Genomic DNA, 23,620 nt, shown 5'->3' with positions numbered 1-23,620 from the left:
AAATGAAGCTCAGCTGTGTTGTGTTCAATGCAAGTTATGTTTTGCCTTTGAGGAGGGAACATGCAGTGTGTGCACTTGGATGATGTTTGGACTTTTACTGCCACAAACAAGTATCTTAAGTGGATATCTAATTGGTAAGACTCGTATGTAACTGCACAGATTATGTCTGTTTCCACAAAAATAGTACAGCTAATTTCAAGTGAGATTCCTTTTGTTTGCAAATGCTTTTGTTTTGTTTGTATTAACACTGTTGCCATCTCAGTCCTACAAAATGAAATCGGTGAGGATACTGACTAGTATTGTGTGATGGCTTTAAGTCAACATTCTGATATCATGGTGTGGAGTTACTTTGCACTAATTTATAGTTATCATGTATTTTACAGTAACTGAAGTGTTTAATGAATGGCTTGTTAGCTAAATAGGAACAAAATACCTCTCCACCAACATTGAGGCTTGTTAAGAGGCAATGACAGGCTCATGAGTCAGGAAAGGGAAAGAGGAAAAAAGTAATCTGTTGAATTTCTAAACTATTCGTTGCCTTAGAAAGAGGGGGCATTTGTTCAAGAAGTGATATGAGGGAACCAAGTAACTGAGAGACATCTTAGTTAGAAACTTAGTCTTGCTTAGGTTAATTTTATGATGTTCAGTGTTGAGATAGGATGATATTTGGTTCTGTAAAGGCTGTTTGGTTCAAGGGATTTTTTGTTTGTTTATTTATTTTGTATGTTTATTTAGTTATGTGAGTAATATATTTTTATTTTTAAAATAACTAAAATATTATTTTTAAAAATGTCATTCTATATCCTGAGCCATAGAGTCCCGAAGGGAGAACATGAGTGCCAGGCCTAAATCTGACATCCTGACACTGGTGGAAGACAACTCAGTGTTTCCCAGTGGATCAGGGATGTGACACTGCAAGGGATGCAGCCAGTCACTGGCAAGGTGTAGGTAACCTCCCTCTTACCACACAGACTGTGGCACTCAGTATTAAACTTTATTTTTTGGATTGTGTAAGCTTTAATGAAGAAAAAAAAGTCTTATGGTTTATGAAGCCCCCTTACTCTTTTTTATTTTTCCTCAGAGGCTAAGATCAGATGAGGGCGTAGACACTGTATTCCCAGTGAAAAATACAAAAAAACCTTTAAAAAAATGCATGACTACTGTTGAGTGTCATGTTTAACCTGTCAAACACAGACTTGGCTCCTTACTACTAACAATGATACTGAAGACTACTGAAATCATCTCTGTGGCACTGTGCATGTGTTAGAATGCCCAAGATGGTCTGAGTGCTATGGGCAGCTGCATAACCTGTGTACATGTGGAAATGTATGTGGGCTAAACTACCCTGCTGAGAAGATGGCTTAATTGGAGTTAATTGAGGTGCAGGAGTATCTGCAGCCCATTACAAAAAGCCACATCACCTAACTGAAATTGCTCTAGAGGAAGTTGTCCCACATGGTTACTAATTTCTCAGGCCACCCATCTCTGCTTTTCATGGTAGCTAACCCAGAGATTTCCGAAACAATGAGGTTATTTGCTTGCAATAATTAATCCTATTGATGAAATAGCATTTCTAACAATCAAGAGAGGGGAAAAGGAGGGAAGGAGGATGAAATTTTGTCATGTAGAATTTGAGCTGACCCATCTATAAGCAAGTCATGTAACCCGACATTCCCATATGGGTTGGCCAGTGATATGGCCTGCAGCCAAGAAGGGGCTTTAGCAGGAACTCTCTGTGTTTCCTGCTGTTGATACAGAACTGACTCTGCAGTCCTGTGTTTGCACTTCTTTAAAGCTCCCTAAATCTGTGTGCCAGGGTCAGGGCTCTGAGAAGAAGCTCAAAGCACTGCCCCTGAGAGCACAATGGGTGCTTTAACGTGCTCCATTGCAGCAGGGAACTTAGATAAAGCATAATGGAAGGGCTTTTAGTATCCCCTTACCCCAAGAAATATAGATTGTAGGGCAGCAACTCTTCTCCCTTGTTTCCCTACTTTGTGAAGTTGTCTGGTTGCATTGCAGTGTAAGGCTGTGATACTCTGAAACTCAATGAGAGGACAGGGAAACAAGCGTTGGCATCATATTAAAGGCTTGTGGTCCGTCTTTCCTCTCTTGCCTACACAAAGCTAACTTATTTTCAGTTTCTTCTGTATGAAATGGGTTTATAATGACTACTTTTGCCTTAACACTGAGGTAGAATTACCAAGTCAGTGTTTCAAATGTGTGTTCTTCCATTCAGCTGCCAGGAGAGGTAGCAGGAGAGCAATATCAAGAAAACTTTCTCCTCTCTTGATTAACTAGGCAACTTCTGAATCATTCAAAGCATCTTGCAGTCAGAAGCAGACTTAAATACCCCCTAAATTGCAATTGCACTATTGCATTTGAAATCTGGTAAAAAGCTAATAGTTCAGATTTTGGAAACTCATTATTAAGGTCACTTTTAGTTATAATACTTAATAGGCTGCATCAAGTTCTTATATTTTAAATTAGGTCCTGAATGCAGAATTTCAGACACCCCTTCCCTTAAATTTCTGGAACACATTGGGGTGTTTTCTTTGCTCTCGGTTAACTCTATCAGTTTTACTAAAATAGGTTATATTTTTCTAAACTAGCTGGAAAAAATCTGAGCAGCCTCTGAAGAGGAGCAGGGAAGGGGGATGTAAATCAGTTCTGACCAAGCACGTAGTTGATAAAAAACATAAGCTAATCTGGCCAGCAGTTGAGCTGATTGTAACAGAACCCAGGTACTATATAAGGAGAAGATGTGTTGTGGGACTTGAGAGCTTTAGTTACATGAAAAAATTATTAGCTGTGGAGATAGTAAGACTCTGGGAAAAACTTAGAATCCTGGTATAAAACAGAATTTGCATCTCAAGAGAAATTGCTGAGAGAGAACTTCATTGTACTTTTAAATGTTGACACATTTTAGTCCACTATGCCAGTAAGACCTTATCTGGAACATCATGGTTCACTTGTAGCATTCTGATTTATAATAGACTCTCATGAGTTTCTTTTCTAAGTCTCAGCCCTATCTAAAGAAAGGAAAAAATACTCTTAGCTGTGTTAGTTCAAGCCCTGAGGTCTTAATTTGTTTTTGATCAGATTGTATTTAGGGAAAAAATTCTACTGGGTTTGATGATTTATTTTTGGGTTTTTTTTGATTCATGGAATGTCCAAGTGAAGCTCTCTAGATATGATCTATTAAATTAAAATGACTCATATGAATAGCAGCTAAGCTGCAGTAAAAACCAGATATAAAATAGATTGTTGCAGAACCAGATAAATCTAAATATAGAAGCAACTCTTCTCATCATGACACTGTTTTGCATATCCTTACTCTTCCTCAGCACTTCGGAGTCCCTTTTTTCCCGGCATTAATTGAAAGCAGTTGTTTGGCTTAGTTCCCTAGATCATATCTGGTGTTTAGCTGTGCATTTGAATTCAGTCTCTCTGGGGAGGGTCTAATATCAGTGATGCCGTGAAAGTTACTGAGTTACCTTTGCTTTGTAACAGGTGGTATCATCAGACTCTGTGGCAGTGATATGGTGGTAGCATTGTCAAGATTCCCTTGTTTCCCTCACTTCTAGAGTATGGGAGCAAGTATGCCAGGACCCTTCCTTCTCCCTCTTCCCTTCTGTAAGTCAGAATGTCAGTGATGCAGCAGAGCTGCTTTCAGAGTTAACTGAGGTTGCTCAGGGCCTTTTGTAGTCAGCTTCTGAAACCACCCCAGAGGGGCAGACAGTCTCTCTGGGGAGTCTCTTCTAGTGCTTAAGACTTACTCGAAAATTCCCCTGCTGCAACTTGTGTCTTGTTGCCCCTTTTCCTTTTACTGCATACCTCAAATGGGAGTTTGGCACTCTCTTCTCTCTACCTCTTGAGCACTGGATGAAGTACAAGTAGATCATCCTTTTCTTTCTCTTCTTTGGGCCAAACACCTGCAAGTAGTGATGTCTCAAAACTGTACATAATATTCTAAGTGTTATCTCCATGTCGGGGATATTTACTTTCCTTTACCTGCATAAATTTTTAGAGATATTTGTTTGTTTTATACATTTGTATTCACATTTTATACAAATATGGATAGATTTATGTAATTGTTAACCTCTACTCTGTGTATATATAATTATGTACCAATATATGAAATCCATGTATTGTATTTTAATTTTATTTTTATATGATGCATGTGTATAGATGCTTACACAGATATATCAAAACAGGTATTTTGAAAGGGATTTTCCATCATGGATGTAGGCACAGATCTGAGTGCAGAGTGTAGCTGAACCTGCTGCAGATGCCTGGTTAATGGACATCTGTGTTTATCCAGGAATACAGGCAAATAGACCCAGAGCATTTAGACATAATACTTTTCAAAATTCCAGAATGGTAAAAACTTATGTGAAAGAGCTACAGGTGTATTACATAGACAGGTATTTTGCTTTGACCAGAAGCATTGTTTGTCTGTGTTAAGTTTAATTAAAATATTTTCACAGAATCATTTAGGTTGGGAAAAACCTCTGAGATCGTGGAGTCCAACCTTTGAATGATCACCACCTTGATTTGCTTTTGTTCATTTGAGTATTTTTAAATTATGAAAGATGCTGCATTTTTTACTCTGAAGTTTTCAAGAGCTGAATGACTCACACACAGTAATTACCAGTGTTTACCCATACATCTCTTATGCAGATATTAATTAGTATAAAAATATATAAGTAAGGGAAATGTTTGATTCATGCCTATTAAGGTGTTTATGATGTGCTGACTTAGTGACTGAGAGGAGACCAATTCCCACAGAAAGCACCAAATTTACTCTGATATGTGTAAATGATGAATTTGCACTAACACTTGCTCTAGATCTATGCAGATATTAATTAGTATAAAAATATATAAGTAAGGGAAATGTTTGATTCATGCCTATTAAGGTGTTTATGATGTGCAGACTTAGTGACTGAGAGGAGACCAATTCCCATAGAAAGCACCAAATTTACTCTGTGTAAATGATGAATTTGCACTAACACCTGCTCTAGATTCAGGCTTTAATTCCTACAATTGAATCTGTGCTATTGCTCTTAACATAGGTTTGCTTTTTGCTGTCCAAACTCAAATTTTTTATATTTGTCCAATTACTGTTTTGGCAAAGTAAGGGACTTTTTGTTTTTCCGTTTGGTAGCCCCTAGGTATCTCAACTAAAAAAAATTTTTTATATTTGTCCAATTACTGTTTTGGCAAAGTAAGGGACTTTTTATTTTTCCATTTGGTAGCCCCTAGGTATCTCAACTGAAAAACTGGTTGAAGGAATGCTGATTTTCATAATCATGTTTCTGTATCTCCAGAGCTGCTTCTGAAGCTGGATTGTAGGGCAGTACCATGTATCTGATTTTCATAATCATGTTTCTGTATCTCCAGAGCTGCTTCTGAAGCTGGATTACTGTAGGGCAGTACCATGTGCAGGAGTTATGGCTCCTGCAGCAGAAAATGAGGTGCTTTGGGTTTGCTGAAATGCAATTTAAGGATGTTTTCGTACCTAAATTTATATTTATAAATCTCTCTGCTCTTTGCATACTCCTGGTTGTCTGGGCCTTAGTCTGTAGTGCAGTCTTAGGCAGTATCATTATGAGTGACTCCAGAGCTGCGTCTCAAGCCAAATTTGCGAGTCATGCAGACTGTTGAACGTCTGGAACAGCTCCTGGGCTGGCTCTGAAGCAATCCAGCTGGTATCAGGCACTCCTTGGACCTCTGTGTGGACAGGCTCAGGCGTTGTGTGCCCAGCCCAGCTGCTGGCTTGTACTCTTGCACTAGTGTCACATATCATGATACAAGATAGCCTGGACTCCTTCCTAAAAGGGGCCAAGCACTCTCTTCCAGAAGAGAAGATGATACGTGAATGCAACCTGAATTCTCACAAAGTTTTTGCTCCTCACAAAAATATAGCTGTGGGTAAGGTATGGTGTAGACTTAGCCTGTGAGCCTCAGATGCCCATAAATAGTACTAGGAGAGATATTTCCCTGTCATGTAATGGTTTGTCAGGATACAGACATGCAACTTTTTGAAATGCTTAGATAATGCTGCTTTGAGGAATATACAGGTTTGAGGGGTTTTTTAAACTGGATTAGGATTTATGTGGGTAAATGAATAGCACTTGTCTGGGTCTAATCTAAGATGGTCATCCATGGCTATTTACAGTTGGTTTAAAGAAAAAAAAGGTACTTTAGGTATTTTTAGGCCATGATTCTTTTGACCTTCTGAGAGTTTTGCTTTAGGAGGAAAAGAAGTGGCTTAGATCATGTCCTCACATATAAGTGGGTGACTAGCTCAGAAGTGGACAATTGCAGCAAGGCATAGTAATGACAGCTTGTGTGTATTCAGACAAGTTAGTTGTGTATGTTGCTTCATTTTGCTAAAGTTACATGGAAAGCAGTAGATGTTTTATAGCATTCTGAAGTACTGATTAGTTGTTACATATGAAAGACTGAACTGTATTTTATGGCACAACCTCAGAAACTGGGAACATGGCTCCATACCTCTAGCAAGGATGCTGAGCAAAACTGCTTAGAAAAATTCTATTGAAAGAGATTTATCTAGGGGAAAAAAACCCTATTTGTTAATTTGTGTTTCTGTGGTATTTTAAAAATTATTTTATAATTAAAATCCCATGCCACGTGATGAAGGATTCCTACTACCATATGCCACTAAATGGGGTGGGATTGTGCATATGTGTATGTACAGTTCTTGCAGATTTATTGGTAAATTCAGCTGTGATTTAATGCAAATGGTTGTCCAAGTTGTAAAATTTAATTTCTTTTCAAATGTTGGTAAGCTTTGCCAGCAGACAAATATGTTGTTTTGATTGAAAATGTAAGCTCCTTTAAAGTTAGAATGCTGGCCACGAGTTTCCTCAGAGCCAGGCTAGCATTGGCAGCTGTAAGCTGGCCATGGCTGATTTTCAAGCTTCAAAAGTTTTGTTTGTATCAAGACCCCATCTGTGGATATTGATCATATTCAGATCTTCTGGAGCATTAAAAAAAGAAAAAAAGAAACCTTTAAAGTCTGAAAGGGTCTGACTTCACTGGAAAAAATAATTGAAAGTAGTGTTGCCAACAACTAGGTAGGAGCTGGCAGCGCCTACCATGCGGTGTGTCAAATGTGCTGTCTATCACATCCACACAAGTTTAGGCCTAACTTCAATAAAATGTATTTTTAAAATTAATATTTTTAGAGTAATTTTAAATTATACTCCCCAAATTTTTAAGAGCTAAATATTCCTGAAGTTTATCTCCCTAAGCATGAACTTCAACAGTAGCTGCTGTAATTTGTGCAACACAGCAGCAAATACTTGCGTGAAGGAAGATGTTTCCTTAGAGATTTTCAGACTTTAAAAGATTCATGCTCATTCAACTTTCCTTCATGTTTATTAGGAAAAAATAGAGATAGAGTACCCTTGTTCTCCAAGTATGATGTATTTTTCTTTCTAATTCAGTTTATAACATTTATGAGGTTACCATAAGCTGAAGTCACTGGTGAGCTAACATCCTAGAAAACATTCAGGTATCTCCTGTATTCGTGCTGGGCAAATCCCAAGGAGTGTTGACTTTTTAAAATGTTGGCTGTATTTTCTCTCAGTTATTTAAAAAGTATGTAAATCCTTAGAATATGATCTGACACTACTTTTTTTTTTAACATTCCAAGGTATACAGTGTGTGGTTTTATTTTCACTTAGACTTCGAGTGACTAAAAAGGATTGATTTTTCTGAAATCCCTCCTGACATGAACCAGAAACAAACATAAGGGAATGCAGATACAAGGGGGTAGGAGTAATGCCCTTCTTATGTATAAATTGAAAAGTTCATTAGGAATGACTGGTAAGGGAAGAGCATAGCTCATGAACATATGGGAAATCAGTTTACTTCAGAGAACTGAGGGTGAAGGGAAGGGTTGTCTGCTTTTTATTAAAACCTGAAATGCATTATAATTGGCCTGAATCTTTGCCCAGATGGCTTCTCTTATGCTGACATCTGCAAGAGTGTATATAAAGCAACATTAGGAAGCTGTCTCTTGTGACAGTGTGTACACATGTAATTCTGTTAAAAACTAAGTCCTTTGCTATCTGTAGTGTTGGTCTTTGAATAAGCACGCTGAGAAATGTCATTTGTTTGACAAAATCTAATTATGGAACATCCTTTTTACATGGAAAGTTTCTATCACATCTGAGAAAACTTTTTTGAGCTTTTCACCTATTTTTGTAGATTCTTGTTCATTCTTCATCACAAATTCCAAGTAAACTTTTTTTTTTTTTTGGCGGGGGAAACACAGCATTTCTTATTCCAATCCTATCTTGTTCATTCTTCATCACAAATTCCAAGTAATTTTTTTTTTTTTGGCAGGGGAAACACAACATTTCTTATTCCAGTCCTGTGTATTATTTTCTAAAGTTTAAGTGTTATTATTTTGAATTTTTATGTGTGAATTTAAGCTGGTTTTTGCTGACCAGTGAAAAGGTTAAATGATAATAAAAAGTCGATTTCCAGTTGAATGGATTGGATGATGACAAGTGGATGCAATGTAATATATCTGTTAATCTGTTCACTTCTGTTAAAAATAAGCTGTCAACATAGTGCTTCTTTCTTTGTCAGACAACAGGAAAATTAAAGTCAATGGCACCAGGGAACCTATTGAATTTAAGACAAATCAGTGGTTTGGGGCAACAGTCAAAGCTCATAAAGAGAAAGTTGTGGTAAGTCTTACACATTTGATATTAATTTGGAAATAGTGTTTATTTTTCTCAAATGTATGTATTTAATAGCTTTCTATGTGTACATTATGGAAATAACTCTCTGATTGTGCATGAATTATAAAACAGGATGTATATAATTCAAAAATGAAAGCAACCTATAAAATCAGGTTGAACTGATCAAGTGAAGATGATCCTGCAGCCATGTGAAAACAGCAGAATATCATATTGTTGTGGAAGCAAATTATATTTTTTAAACAAATAATGGATATATTTCCGAGTTGCACAGGAACTGATAGCTGTCTGCTATAAAATGTTTGGTATTATGAAGATATATCTGGAATGTTAAATACAGAATGTAGTGAAATTGCATGTATTTGAGTGTAATGAAGTGTTTTGAAAGCCAAGAACCTCTGTTGATGTTCAGTTAGGAAAACACCTCTTATGTCACATTTACTTTGTTTTGAAGACCTATGTCACAGTCGTGGTGACACAGCTGCAAAAAAAGCTGATAAAAAAAGCTGATAAAAAAAGCTCCAAATCAAGATGGCTATCAAAATGCAGTATATGTTCTCCAATTTCACTGAATGTTTTACCTGGATTGATAGAGGCCCAACAGTGGGCAGGTATTTTTATTGCCCAGTAAAGTGCTGGTGATGCTGCTTATACACAGACATTTTCTATTTCCAATTGCATTAAGGTTTACATTAAAAACAGCACTGAAGTAATTGTGATAAAAATAATTGGTTTGGTCATTAGTTTTACTAGTTTTTGCAATTACCAAACAAAAATTTACCTTGGGATTTGATTAAAACTTCCAATTACTACTTAAAAAGTACTCATAAGGGAGGACATGTTGAAAGGAAATGCTTTCCCTTATATTGAAAGCCTTGTAGTTAACCTACAGAAGGATTTTGAAATGAAACTGGTCGTGAGTAAAACATCACCCTATTCTGTTACAGAGCTAAGCAAACATAAAAACTCTAAAAAAATTCTAAAAATAGATTAACATTTTTCATTTTCTGTACTTTACTAAACAATTCACAAATTGAAATAAAATATATCTTTACCACCATTTGCGAAATCTTAATCAAGTGATTAGAAAAACACATCTCCAACAGATGTGCTGTGTCTTTACTGACCAAACTTCATTTATTTGAGGTAACTCTTCTCAGAATCTGAAACTGAGGTAGAGTCAACACTTTTCAGGCAAAAACATTGGACAGCAAAGCTGGAAAGCTTTGTCTGTTAAGCTTTGTAGGCTAAGGTAAAAAGAAATGTCATCAAACTGTCAGGAACTTGTTTTTTAAGCTACAGATTTAATAGTAAACTGCATTAAGTCAACATTTATGATTATATTGTTCTTGTTTCAGTCCATTTGGCTTGAGTCAGATATACCTAAAATCACCCCCACAGGACACATGGTCCTCTTTGCTGCACTCTGGTTTTGCTCTCTGTTTCAATATGCAAGGTTTCCTAGGCAGGGGTGTATGAAGTGTTCCTGTTCCTTAAGCCATTGCTCACAAGCTCTGGCTGGTGGTAAGCTCTGAGTAGCACTGTGGTTCATACAGCTAGTGCTGATTGCAGAATGAAGGCTAATCCAATATTGTAAATAGTAGCAATACCTTGCCAGAGGTGGACAGGTTTGTAATTGAAAGAGTAGGACAAGACAGGACATGAATGAAGGATTGATTTGCGTCCTAGAGAGGCAAGGTTGCAAGGAGAAGTAATGTCTTCACGCTCCCAGGCAATGAAAAGTTTCAGGGTACAGGAGACTGTGAGGAATGACTTGCAGACCTGAGAGCTTATTGTTCTTATTTTTCTAACTATCTGGATTACCTTCAAAAAAGATAAAGCTTCTCTCTACACAAATCTTTTATCTTTGTCATGTTTGTAACACCACTGCTGTAACATGGAAGACTAGATATCTAGACAAAGCTTCCTTTAGCAAAAAATTATTCACTCAGTCTGTTGAATGCCTTGTAACTGTATGAAGATTTGAACCAGGGAGTTATAAGGGGTTATTACCAAGCAGACACTGTGATGATTGTGATCAACCATATGACAACAACCTGACAAATCTCCTGCTAAGTGGAGTCAGTTCTGCTGCTACACCCATTATCTTAGAACATACCAGGACAGAACTGGGATTGCCTTCAGCCACATATGTCATATGCATTCTAAATTATGGCATCAGCTCCTGTGCAATGAGCAGTAATAGAGCTAAAATATTACTTGTGAAGCAGACCCAGACAGTATTTGTAACATGGCTTAAATGTGACTTGTAGCCCTTGACAGATTTCACCTGCCAAGGGCTAAAAGTGAAAATCAGCGTGCTTTTCAAGTTATAATGAAATTATATGAAGAAGTGATCCTGCATTTCTTCTGTCATCGTTGCTATTTGAACGATACAAGAGAGAATTCTTGTACACAGCCTATTAAAAACTACATTTGCCAGATGCAAGAGTGTGTGAAAATATGTGTGTCTTCTGTTTTGTGTTTCTGTCTTGATAGGCTTGTGCTCCTTTGTATCATTGGAGAACCCTTAAAGACAGCCCTGAGAAGGACCCTGTTGGCACCTGCTATGTAGCAATTCAGAACTTCAGTGCCTATGCTGAATATTCACCTTGTCGCAATAGTAGGTATTAATATGAGCAGTACTGTGTTGAAGGAATTGATTTTGCACTGAGTGTTTTCATTCTTTCAGTCTTCACACCATTGAGTCTTGATTGGATGAAGGTTACTGTATGATGTTATTGCATTGAATGAGGGTGTAAGGAAAAATTAGCATTAAACTATATGCCTACAATTGGATGCTGTATTGTATAATTAATTGAAAGAGGAGAAACTAAGTAAATTGAGTGTGTGCAGTTACAGTAATAAGCTATAATTGGTTCAATTTTTGTGGTTTTAAAACATAGCAAACAGATCTAGATAAGAACCAGACAGCATATTAAACCAATTATTCATACTTATGCTGAGTATAAATATCTCATCACAAGGTCATGATTTGAAGATCAGACCCTGCATAGAAACACACAAGCCTGTATCATCACTCATGCCAATATTATCCACAAGAGCTCATTTGTGAAGAGCTTTCAGCATGGAAGAAAGCCATGCACATTAACACTGCTGTTCCACACTCTTTTCTCTGCTGTTCTGAGGATGTGGTAGCTGACTCTGGGCCTTGCTTCTTGGGGAATAGGGATAAACCACATGCATATTTTGAACCTGATTTAGCCACCTAGAAGTCTAGAGAAAATACCACATGTTAGGTTATTATCAGTCATTCATCTTGTTCAGCATTCTATGCCTATTGTAGTAGGGCTTTAAGCAGAGTTCTGTTGTGTCTTCCTTTAAAGCCTAATCCTTGTCTCTGCATGGACAGACACAGAAAGAAGCAGAATCTGTAAGAAATGGTGTCCTTAAGATCTGGTTTATGTACTTACTGATGTCTCACTGGGCCTTCAGCAAAGGCTTATGTCGTTTGAAGAGAGAATTCAAGTGGCCCTTCCTACTCTCAGTTTCACAATCCTGCAGTCTTCTGGTACTCTGGCACACATAGAATTGCCATAAAATGCAGGGCAGCACACTTTGCACAATTATATAAGGATTTGGAGAATAGAAATAGAAGTAGTCAGAAGCAGGAAAGTTGTTTTTCCATGTACACATCCTGACCCTTACACTGTATCAAGGTTTTTTGAGAACAGCTTAGTAAACACTTTTTTTTTTCATTTATGATGGATCAGACTATGTTGAGCATTCTACAGTCTTGTTGAGATTTTTACTTTTTTATCTCCAACTAAATTAAAACTGAATCCTTGATAGCTGTTTCAAGGGTCCTTTCTTGGCAGTGGGAAGAAAAAGTCCCAAGTAGCAGGTCCTATTTTTCAAAATGTTCACAAGGGACTGCATGATCAGTGTCTTGTAGAAGGTCTTGATTTGCTCTGCCTCTTCTAAAAAACAATCTGTATTTTCACATATTTTGGCAGTATTACATTTCTTAGCTAGGAGTATCTGTGTTATCTTCCACATACACTGTAAAATAAATAAAATGCTTCTCCCTTCATAATTGCAGGCAATGCAGATCCTGAAGGACAAGGCTTTTGTCAAGCAGGTTTCAGCTTAGATTTTTACAAGGTGAGATTCTGCTTCTGAAGGATTTTGACCAAATGTCATTATAATATATCTGCAGGGTTCAAGTGCTGTCTCAGTGATCATGAGTTTATCTCCATGCTGTTGGATATGGAAAGTTTTGTGAAGTTGTTGCAAGTTCTTTCCTCCTTTTCAAGCTTCAAACTTGCTTGTTTCATTAATAAAAAGAAATAACCAGCACCTGCTTTTCTCTGTGGCATTCCACTTTTTCTCAGTCTATCTTAACAGGCAAAAACTTCTATGTGCTTCTATTTCAGTCTGTGCCATTTAAAATGCTTTACTTGACTTTTAGGAAGCAGTGGGGCAGGCACCAATTAGTTTTAAAAAGTTAAAATATGTCACTGTTTAGTAAGAAATGACACAAAGCCATCAGAAGGCTGAGTGGCATATAGCACCTGTTTATTTCAGTCTGCTCCTTTTTATGCACTGTTCAATACAGGTGGATTGATTGGCATTTAGTTAATACATTTCACCTGATTGGCTAATTAACAAGACACCCTTTCATAAACAATCTTTGAGAGTAACAAGACAGACAGTAGGAAAACAACACCTGCAGGTTGTTTTTAATAATAAACTATCATTTTTTATCTCCAGCTCCCTAAAGAATCCCAGGCTGATTTTGGGAAAACTCTTCTGGTTTTCTGGCTCTCTGACCAGGCTGTCACATCCACAGAAATAGCCTATATAAGGATGCTTTTGGTGGCAGACTAGTCATTTGAGTAAAACCATTCTCATATGGAGATGAAAGTACTTAAGGGAAAGGACTTAGATTTTCTTAAATGCCCGGGGGGTCCAGTAACAATGTGGTGGGAGAAGGGATAAACTTTGTGTGATTGTTGTTATCTGGACCATCATTTACAGCACCAGGGCCACAGGTAACTTTGACCATTGCCACTCTTTTGAGTGTTCTGCAGCTGCATTGTTTAATTTTCTCTAAAACATTACTGTCGTTTCATTGAATTGGAGCACCCTCTTTTCTGTTAACTTTGTTACAATTAAGCAGCAATTTTTGAAATGTTATATTAGTGGTAAAATAAATGGCTTTCATTCAAGTGCAGATGCATAGGGTGATTTTAACTTTTTTTTTTTAACTGTGGATTTTCCTGCATATCCATGCACCTACATCCTTTCCTTGAGCATGGCTATTCTCCTTTATCATGATTCTGATTTTATTTTGGTAATTTAAATTGCTTTTTTCCCATGCATGCTTAATTTTACTGTGTTCTTTTGTTGTGTAATTTTATTTAATTCTGCTTTTTGTAGAATGGAGACCTGATAGTAGGCGGGCCCGGTAGTTTTTATTGGCAAGGTATGTTCATCTGGCTGGTTAACTGGATCTAAGGAGTGAAGGAGAAAGTATTGTTGTGCTAGATTTCCACTGTTTTTTAAGATAACCAGTCTCTGATCTTATTTTTAACAAATGTAAATTAAAAGAATTGCTTAACAAGCAACTGAGCATAGAAATAAGCCACGAAAATCCAGGATGTGGGTTGTATAGGAAGTTAAACAAATGCAAATAACTATTTTTATGTTGGCATTTTAGTATATTTGTAATTTAATTAATAAGCTGAATTTTTCCTTACAAATACTGCAGGTTTAAAAATTGCTAATATTTGTAGAGCAAATGTAAAATTTTAAAAATGTTTGGTTTTGAACACAACAGTTTATACCTATCTACATGGATTTTAGTTTCATTTGTGGCATCATTGTAGGTTCCAAGATCTAGTTTCTTGTGTAGATAAACCCTGAGGTTGTTTCAGTAAAGGATTAAGAGGTTATTTTTGTTTTAACATGTTCTTACATGTACGACTCCCAGCCTCTGCCTACCAGCTTGCCCACTGTCAGCCTCTTTGATGTGTGTTTTTGTATTTTTTTAAAAGAAGATCTAATTGATTGTCATTGTAGGGAATTCATAGCTTTGAATTCCCCACTAAGAAGTTCCTTTCATTGGTCTGCTATGTTTGTACAGTGCAGTGACTTTAGTTTGAATTAATAGATTGAAATGGGTTTGAAGGTGGTTTTTAATGGTTCAATAGAGATTCAGTGCCTTGTTTTAATGATTTATGTGTACTCTTGAAACTTCCAGGGTAATAATGGAGAAAACTTCTCTCAAGCTATCTCCTCTTTGTGCAGTACTAGTGTCCTTTCTGCTCTGTTCTGGTATTCTGCTAGCCCTGTTTTATAGAATCTGACCCTCTTTTAGTCCCTTTCATTTATGAAGCTGTTTGAATCCAGGTCAGGTAATCACTGCAAGCGTTGCGGACATCATTGCAAATTATTCCTTCAAGGATATTCTGAGGAAACTGGCACGAGAGAAGCAAACAGGAGTGGCACCCCCCTCATATGATGACAATTACATGGGTAAGCTGAGTTCTGTATGACTTAGCAATCTGTTCTGAAGGGGTGAGGCTTACATAAGTATGAAAACAAGCCCTACATTACTATTGTCCCAATTGTGAGAGGATTTGAACATGTTTTGCCTTAAGCCCAACAGCAAATCAGTAGTTTGCTGCTTACTTCAGTGAGATTACTAACATTCTGAAAATGATGCACAGCAACAGGGTTTGAAGGTTGAGACCTTGAATGGCTTGTTAGGGTTCTTATTATTTGATCTTAAATAATTAAGCAGAAATACAAAATTTTCCCATTTATGTATTTTTTCATTGCAAGATGATGGATTGAACTTAATGTAATTAAAGACAATTTCAATTTTTATTAGATAAATTCAAATTCCATTCTGTACAGCACTACACAAATAATTTATTCTCACTGATATTTAAAAGATACAAATTAAATAAGCAATAACGAAAGTCAATTTGAAGATACCATGTAATTAATGGAAAAAAGGCTCCTTATCTACTTATTAGTACTGATCTCTAAGAATTTTCTTCATACTCATGTTTCTGCATGTAAGGCAGGTTTTTCTTCACACAGATATAGAAGAGATTCAGTGGAATTTGAAGGTGTGTCCTTGCACTGTTTCCCATAGATTTGAAATTAAAGACCCTGATACAATCCAGAAGTCTTTCTTTTACTGTGACAGTAGTTACTATCTCACAGGTTTACTAAAGTTCCAGGAGGTGCTTTACTGCATCTTTGGAAATTTGTTTTCCAAATAAAGCTCAGCCAGGACACTCACAAATTACAGAGCAATAATGAAGACCTGAATTGTGTCAATAGCTATTAGGACAAAACACCATAGTACCTGGTGTTTTTTCAGATGAATTAGTAAGTATCATTGATGTAGAAGCTCATTTTTGGAGAAGAGTGATCAATTTCTTATACATTCAAACCTGCCGTTAATTTAGTCATAGTGGTGTGATAAACAATTTTCCTTTTCTCCATACAGTTTTAGTATACTAATGTTCAAAAACGTATCCAGAAGATCCATTGAACATACAAATCTGATGGTCCTTGCATATTGTTTGAAAGAAATTGTTTATCAGTTGGGTTGGTTTTTTTTTAAATTTATCTTTAAACAGGATACTCAGTGGCTGCTGGGGAATTTACTGGGGATTCTGAACAAGGTAAGCACCTGTGTACTTGAATGAAAACCATATGGCCATGCACTTACTAAATTCCTTGGTTTGGGTCTCTGCACAGGAACATTCCTATTATACATTTGAAACACTGCTGAGACTTAAGCTGTCTGTACTCAGTATTCTCAGAGACAATTCTTTCCTTAGACAGTATAACATAACAGAATTAAAGTAACACGAAGATTTGAGTTCCATAGGGGTGGCTTTCTTGAGCAGCTGAACAGCTCTGTAGTCCAGACTCACAAAGCCAATAGGGACATAGTTTGTTTCCACAAGTAAACCCAGTGCTCCAGAACTGCTGCTGCTTAACCCCTTTGCAGTTAAATTTGCCTGTCCTGCATTATGAAGGATTCAAAAATAAATACAAAACCATACACTTTTAAGCCAAGCACTATAATGTGTAAAAAGAGAAAAGGGAAGGCTACATATTTGTCTGCTTTTTAATGCATACTCAGAGTTCTATAATGGATGATTTTTGAATCAGTATTTCATGTGAATGACTAGCACAAAAATATTGCATAGTTGGCTGACTTGAGATTCATCCTGTGTCATGTTCAGGCTTTCATTAGTACTTCCACTTCCACTTGAGCAAACACATTCAGTCAGAGGGGAGTGTATGATCCCAGTGAGAAACAGAGGAAGGCTATGTTGGTACAAGCAGGTGGCTGAGGTGCTCTGTAATCTGAAGTTCCTGCTGCTGTCTTCTGATATGGATATCCTAATGAGGCAAGGTTTAGACTGCGTGACTGCAGGCTGGGACTTTGCTTTTTCCTTCTTTTTTTACTCATTTTTTCTACTAGTTGTTTAAGATTTTGCCATTGAGCAAAATTACTCCTAGAAGGAAGCTAGGTCTAATGTTTAATGTTCTTATTCATTGGATCCTTCCAATGCCACTCACAAAAATTTCCTTGTAAAGCTTTTAGATAGACAGTGCAGAATTTGTTGAGCACTTACATGGCGTCAAGTGAAATACTGGGTGAGACAAACTGTTGTTAGGTAAAAAGAAAAGAAGTATTTGTAAGGACAGTTTTATTTAGCTTCTGTGCTCTAGTATGTGATGCCATGACTAATTTTCGTTCCATCAGTACACAGCTGTCAGGTAACAAGCTGAATTGTACCAAGAACTTTATTATGCTGTGCTATGCTAAGCAATGCTAAACAGAAAGAGATCCATGGATGGGTGTATTCAAAGGTTAGAGGGTAACGTTTTGTGCCAGTAAATTAACCAAGTGAATGCTGTAGTCTTATGAAATAATGGCTTGAAGTGATTTACAGGTCTTTCAGACACAGACCACAAATCAAAATCCTAAGGGATGTGACATATATATCAAGGAAGTTTTAAGTGGTGTGGGATATATGTTACATACACGGCTCACATTGCAAAACCAGTTCACTGTTGATCATTTGTCCTTTCAGAGCTGGTTGCTGGAGTCCCAAGGGGAGCACAGAACTTTGGCTATGTATGTATTGGACCTTCATTTTATAATTTTTATAGTGAGAAGGCAATTAAGTTATTTTTAAGGTTAAATGCTACATTATATTTTCTATCTTTTTCATACAAAACTTTCAAATCAGGGAAAACTGCCACTGACTTTCACCCTTAGGCTTATCTGGCTGGGTTGGAATGCCCTTACTGGTTTGGGTTTTGAATGGTAAGCACTTAGTCCCTTCTGATGTCTGTTTTCACTAGGCAGTCACAATTACAGTTACATGCTCTGAGTCTGACTAGTATCTCTATACCCACCAAGTATTATCAGACCCAAGCTCACCCATATTTTTGTGCAGTGCTATGTCCACAGTGCAGAGGAGTGCAAGTTCAGGTTATTCATACCCATTGTTTACTTTCAGTGCTATAAGTGTATATACTGAAATCCAGATGCAAAGAGTCATGATGTGCAGTTAGAAGTGAAGGGAGAAAACAATATACGTTTGTGGATACAGCTGTTAACTTGTAGGCAAAAAGTTCCACAAGTAACCTGACTGGGAAAAGAGATCCCATTCTCTAGTTTTGTGAACCCCAAATTCCTTGTGTCTCTGTGACTTGTAGAATTTTTAGGAAAAAGATGTGTATGTATATATATTTATATATCTGTGTATACTTCTTTGTGTTTTAAGTTCATGTTTTCATGCCTAGTCACTGATTAGTTGATAGTCTATGATTTGCTGCTGTTCAGTGTCCAGCAAGGAAGAAAAATACTTTTCCCTATTTTTTTCATAGGGAACCTGAGGGTCATGCAATCTTAGCAATTATTTCAAGATCATACAGGATAACTGTGGGGAGACAGAAAAAGAACTGTTTTTTCTTGGACCATCTTTTACTATGTTAAATTCTTTTGCAGTGATGTCATGCTGTAGCATCTCCATGTGTGCCTGAAACTTTCCTTATTCTTCTGTTGCCAGGTCTCCATTATTAATTCTTCTGACTTGACCTTTATCCAGAACTTCACTGGTGAGCAGGTAATGTTAAGCAACTGTGTGATTAAATATTGTATCTTTAGTGCACCAAAGAGGATTATCAGTAAAAAAACCTTTACATTTTACATCAGCTATAAAAGCCTATCTGTTGTTGTTTTATTTTCAGATGGCGTCCTATTTTGGGTACACAGTTGCAGTATCTGATGTTAACAATGATGGGTAGGTTACAAAATATATTAACCTCCAAGCTCCACTGAACATTAATAGAAGCAATGACTGATATTTATTAATAAATGTGTGTTTTCAGGTGCTTTATACCTCAAAATGCTTCTCTGCTTCTCTAATTTTAATTTTCCACATAGACTTATCTTTGTGCAGTCACGGTGGTATGAGTATTTGCAGGCCTAGTTTGGATGAGTTTATCTTCCTGAATATTTATTCAAAGCAGTGTGTCATAGGAGGATCCAGAGTCCTAGGAAACAGATCCAGGTAGAAAAACAGTGAATAAATAACACCACAGGGAAGAGATTGGGAGAATGAACTTCTGACTTGTACCTCTCTCATACAGGAAAATTTTCTTGTCCATAGCTTCACTTCTCAATGTTAAAAGCCTTCTAATGCCATCAGCTCTTCTTTCCTCATTCCAGCACCTGCTGGTTGGCCATCCTTTTTTACCAGCACCTGGCTGGTTGGCCATCCTGAGGACCACCAATGTCTGTGCCCCACAGTTACAGCAGGCATTGTGTGTGTTGGAGGGATAAACAATGCTCCGCTCCCAGGGGTCATGGTACTTGGGGATTATTATCCCTAAGATACTTGGGGATTTCAGGCTCTATTGAACAAAACTCTGGTTAACTTTCAAGTCATGCAAACTCTGATTAGATATTTTAGAAGAGGATTTTAGTAAGAGAATATTTATAGTAGCTATCTAGCAAGGAGATAAAGATCCTGAAAGTCAGAGGCTTGGAAGTCTGCACAAAGATGAGCCAGGATAATATTTAGAGATGTAGTGTACTCTTACTGCAGAATGCCTCAGATGTGTCTACATCATATGTTTTTCTTGTGATCATTTCTTATTAAGTGCTTAAACATAGTGCATGAAATAATTTTTCTGGGTTGAGTCATTGCTTCTCATCAGTGACTAGTGACCCTTTAAAGACTGAGTTTTACAAGAGAATAGAAAAGTAACAAGGTGGTGAAGTGTTATTGCAGTTACAAAAAAAAAAACCAAAACAACAGAACAGAAGCTTCAGCAGTTTCCATGGTGGCTTCATAGAACTCAAATCTTTCCAAGTTTCTGAGATTAAATTTTGTCATAGTATCACAGCTTTTGAAAATTTTGTTTTTTCTCATATACAGAATCAGAAATTATTTAGTCCTACTGATGTATTACAAATGTTAAAGGGTGGAGAAACATTCATCTAAGGTGCAATAGGCACTCGTTAGACTTCCAGGGTACTTATTTAACTTCTCACTGAACCAAACTATTTCCTGTGCAGGTTATTTCCTGTTAACCCTAGGGTTACTTGGCAGGTCTCATACTTTCTGTGTACCTCTAAAACCACAGTTTATGTCAATAATATAATCAAACTGCTGTTGAGATCTGTGTGGTCTCCCAGTCTATATCTTAAAAGAAATCTAAAGACTCTTCCTGAGATCCAAACATCCCACAGAAAACAAAACACAAAAAGCTCTACTGGATAAACATGTCTGATTAGATATGTAGTCTGCCTTTGCTGGTTTGCACATATAATCAATAGAAATATTTATCTGAAAGGAAGAGTAAAGGAGGGGGGAAAAAAGCAAAAGGGAAATAAACACTTCAAATTCACTTAGGCATTTTATTGAGCTAAAGATGAGGAGGTAGTGGTGGCCTCATCAGTATGAGAAACCTGATTAAGTTATTTGCTGGGAAAAAAAAGAATACAAGATTATTAGGAACAGTGCTTTGCTGTAATAAGACTCAGGATATGGCTCAAAGATTAGGCTCATCTTTGAGAAAAAAGTTCTGTAGATCTGGCCCAGCAGTTCTGTGGGTATAGCAAAGTGAATCATGCAGTTTTCTCTGCACCACATCAGGATTGCAGGCAGAACAGGGATATTGAGGATACGGTTTGAACTACCCTTTAGTTGCCTGTTGCTAATACTGAGAAATCCGCAATGAAACTTAATAAATCAAGTTTGCCATCAACTTACAAGCTACATTCCTAGTAAAGAGAGAAAAAGAGAGCACTTTCAATTTAGGCTGGATCAGTCCAATAAAAATAGTGAAATAAACTGTTTACTGGGTTTTTTTATTTGGCCTATATCAAAGCTTTTCATAGTTATACTTTGACCTCTTGACATTTCCCATATTCCTGCTTTTTATTACTCTGCAGGATACAAAGGAATGGCACACAGTCTCAGCAGGTGGTCAGCTTTGTGCTTTTTAAAGATTGGGGGTTTTTTAATCAGAAGGGAAGTAATACTGACTGGTTACTTTTCTGTGTTGGAGCAAAAATTAATATATCATTTATGTTAACTCTAGCATCTTAGTGCAATAATGAAATCTAATGAACCAGTTCGAAATACCATTGCACACTGAACTGCATTTCCTGGTTTAATATTACTGTCCAGGGGCTTTTGCTTTTATTTACTCATATGGCTTTTTTAAAAGTAATCACTTCAAACTGAATTTGACTCAGAACTCTCAATTTTGTAAATACCAACTCCTACAATTTAAAAAGCCAATCGAAATATCCTCTTTCACCAACAAAATCCATAATACTAACCACATAAGCACTTAGAACCCAACAAGTACACACACCCCCCGTACCCCCTTGACTGCTTGCTCTCTAAATAATTAAGTTGTAGAAGGTGGGAGGTAGAACTGAGTATAAATTATGGTAAGCAGCAATTGTTTGTTTATTTTACCCACTTGAAGAGGAACCAGAAGAACGTAAATGAGGATCAGGGAGGGTTGGGTAGCTGACAAATCCTTCCTTTCTAGTTATAGTACACTGCTGTGACAGCACAAAAACCCCAAACTCTAATCCCAAACCTCTAGAATTGCCTAAGGGAGAGTTCCCTCTTGCAGAGGACTTGCTGAAGCAGCGTGCTTTGACCTACAGAGCTCAGCTCTGAAGGAGAAGGAGGAAAATTTAAGAGGGTGAGGAAAAGAAGGCCTTGGTGAGGGCAATACATATGAATACCTGGAGGGAAGACAAACCAAGTGTTGTGGGTATTCCAGGTGGCTCTGCTGACCATAACCAGTTGAGAAATAGGTCAGTGTATTAGGTGCCTTCCTTCCACCTGTCCCTCAGTACATCAGAAGATGAGCCATCTTAGCTACCAGATTCTGGTCCCTTCTCCCTGGACTGTTCATGCATTTTATAGAGTCATTGTCATTTATTTTAGCAAAGATGAAATTTTACCAGAAAAAATAACCCAATACTGTGCACTTCTAGCTGGGATGCTGTGCTCCCTGTTAAAAAAGCTCCAGCTCCTCTTTGTTTGATTTCTGTATCACCTGGTGAATCTTGTGTTCTGGGTTAGGCTTCTGCTTAGAGAGTTTTAGTACACAATAGGTAGTCTGTGTTTCTCTTTTCACCATTTTAGGCACTCTAGATATTGCTCTATGGACCAAGGTTTTAAAGGTATCTGGGTATCTGTTTATTTTACATCAGTGTGCTGGGAGCTTTCTGACTCTCAGTGATTTGGTTCATTGTAATCTCTAAAATAATCTTCCTTTAGTCTTAAAATTGCTCATTTATAAAATATTCAAGGGAGCCAAGCACATCTTTTATTTCATGGTTCCTACAGTACTTAACTCTGTAATGCTTTCAGTACATGGCATATGTAAAATAACTTATTTTTAAAACAGCATTCATTATTTCTTTCTGTTGTTGCTGTTGTTTCATGGCAACCATTTCAGCTGATATTCTGTCCCAACCACAAACATCTTCCATTAGTAGAGGAAGACTTTTAATGTTTAGTGTTAAAGGGAAATCCCACCTTTGATGTCAAGTCAGCATCTGCTTCCTTCCTTTTTAGTTATTTATGCCATAGGGAAAAATCTAACATAAAAAAGAGGACAGCTGTACCAAACTGACCTGACATTTGGAACTGCACTTTCCTTTATGGAAACATACTATAAAACTTAGTAGAAAAATAACATTCCTAGAAGTATGTTGTCACAACTTATATAATGTGTAAGTTCTACAGTGAAATTTTTTCTTGCTAGATGAAATATTCTGTGCTAAATTCTACAGTCTGTATCTTAGAATCATAGTGTACATGTGTAAAATAATACCTGAAATACTGCTGAATCATACTTTTTTTTTTCTGTCAGGATTAGGAAAAACAATGCAGTGCAATTTTATTTTTTGGTTTGCTGATAGATAAAGCCTCATATGGAAATATGATGAATTGTGAATAGAAAGTTTTCTGTGAGTTTTACAAAGTTTGAAAAAAAATTCACATTAGAGCAAGAGAATGTGTTTTCTAAATTAAATATTCCGTGATCAAGTATTCCTAGTTATTTGCAGTAATAGACTTCCTTAGTACAGATGATCAATGACCACTGAATGTAATGCAAATTATTTTATTATTTGGCCTTGAGCAACCTTCAGCATATAATCTGATACTATCATTTCATATCTCAGAATAATCCATTAAGAATACTTCTGCTTTTTATGAGTGTCAATCACACTTGTTTTTATTCTTCACAGTTTATGAAAGGATCTTTTTATTCCCTCTGAATAAATGTTGGTAACATGTTTTGAAAAATGGCTTTTTAGAAGAACAACA

General features: G+C 36.9%; 1 protein-coding gene across 1 annotated transcript in view; it reads left to right on the top strand.

The window, feature by feature from the left end:
• Positions 1 to 23,620, top strand: part of ITGA8 (integrin subunit alpha 8) — a 114,106-nt gene that overhangs the window by 3,565 nt on the left and 86,921 nt on the right. The window contains exons 3-11 of the mRNA XM_039712677.1: positions 8,626 to 8,726; positions 11,238 to 11,361; positions 12,802 to 12,863; positions 14,142 to 14,187; positions 15,114 to 15,239; positions 16,361 to 16,405; positions 17,834 to 17,877; positions 18,818 to 18,874; positions 18,999 to 19,051. Coding sequence (XP_039568611.1) covers positions 8,626 to 8,726; positions 11,238 to 11,361; positions 12,802 to 12,863; positions 14,142 to 14,187; positions 15,114 to 15,239; positions 16,361 to 16,405; positions 17,834 to 17,877; positions 18,818 to 18,874; positions 18,999 to 19,051 — 658 coding nt within the window. The remainder of the gene's footprint in view (positions 1 to 8,625; positions 8,727 to 11,237; positions 11,362 to 12,801; positions 12,864 to 14,141; positions 14,188 to 15,113; positions 15,240 to 16,360; positions 16,406 to 17,833; positions 17,878 to 18,817; positions 18,875 to 18,998; positions 19,052 to 23,620) is intronic.

Source organism: Passer montanus, unplaced genomic scaffold (genome assembly GCF_014805655.1).
Source record: "Passer montanus isolate IOZ18808 unplaced genomic scaffold, ASM1480565v1 scaffold10, whole genome shotgun sequence".
NCBI classification, from domain to species: domain Eukaryota; kingdom Metazoa; phylum Chordata; class Aves; order Passeriformes; family Passeridae; genus Passer; species Passer montanus.
The sequence above is the reverse complement of the archived record's forward strand: the minus strand, read 5'-3'. Positions and strand labels throughout refer to the sequence as shown.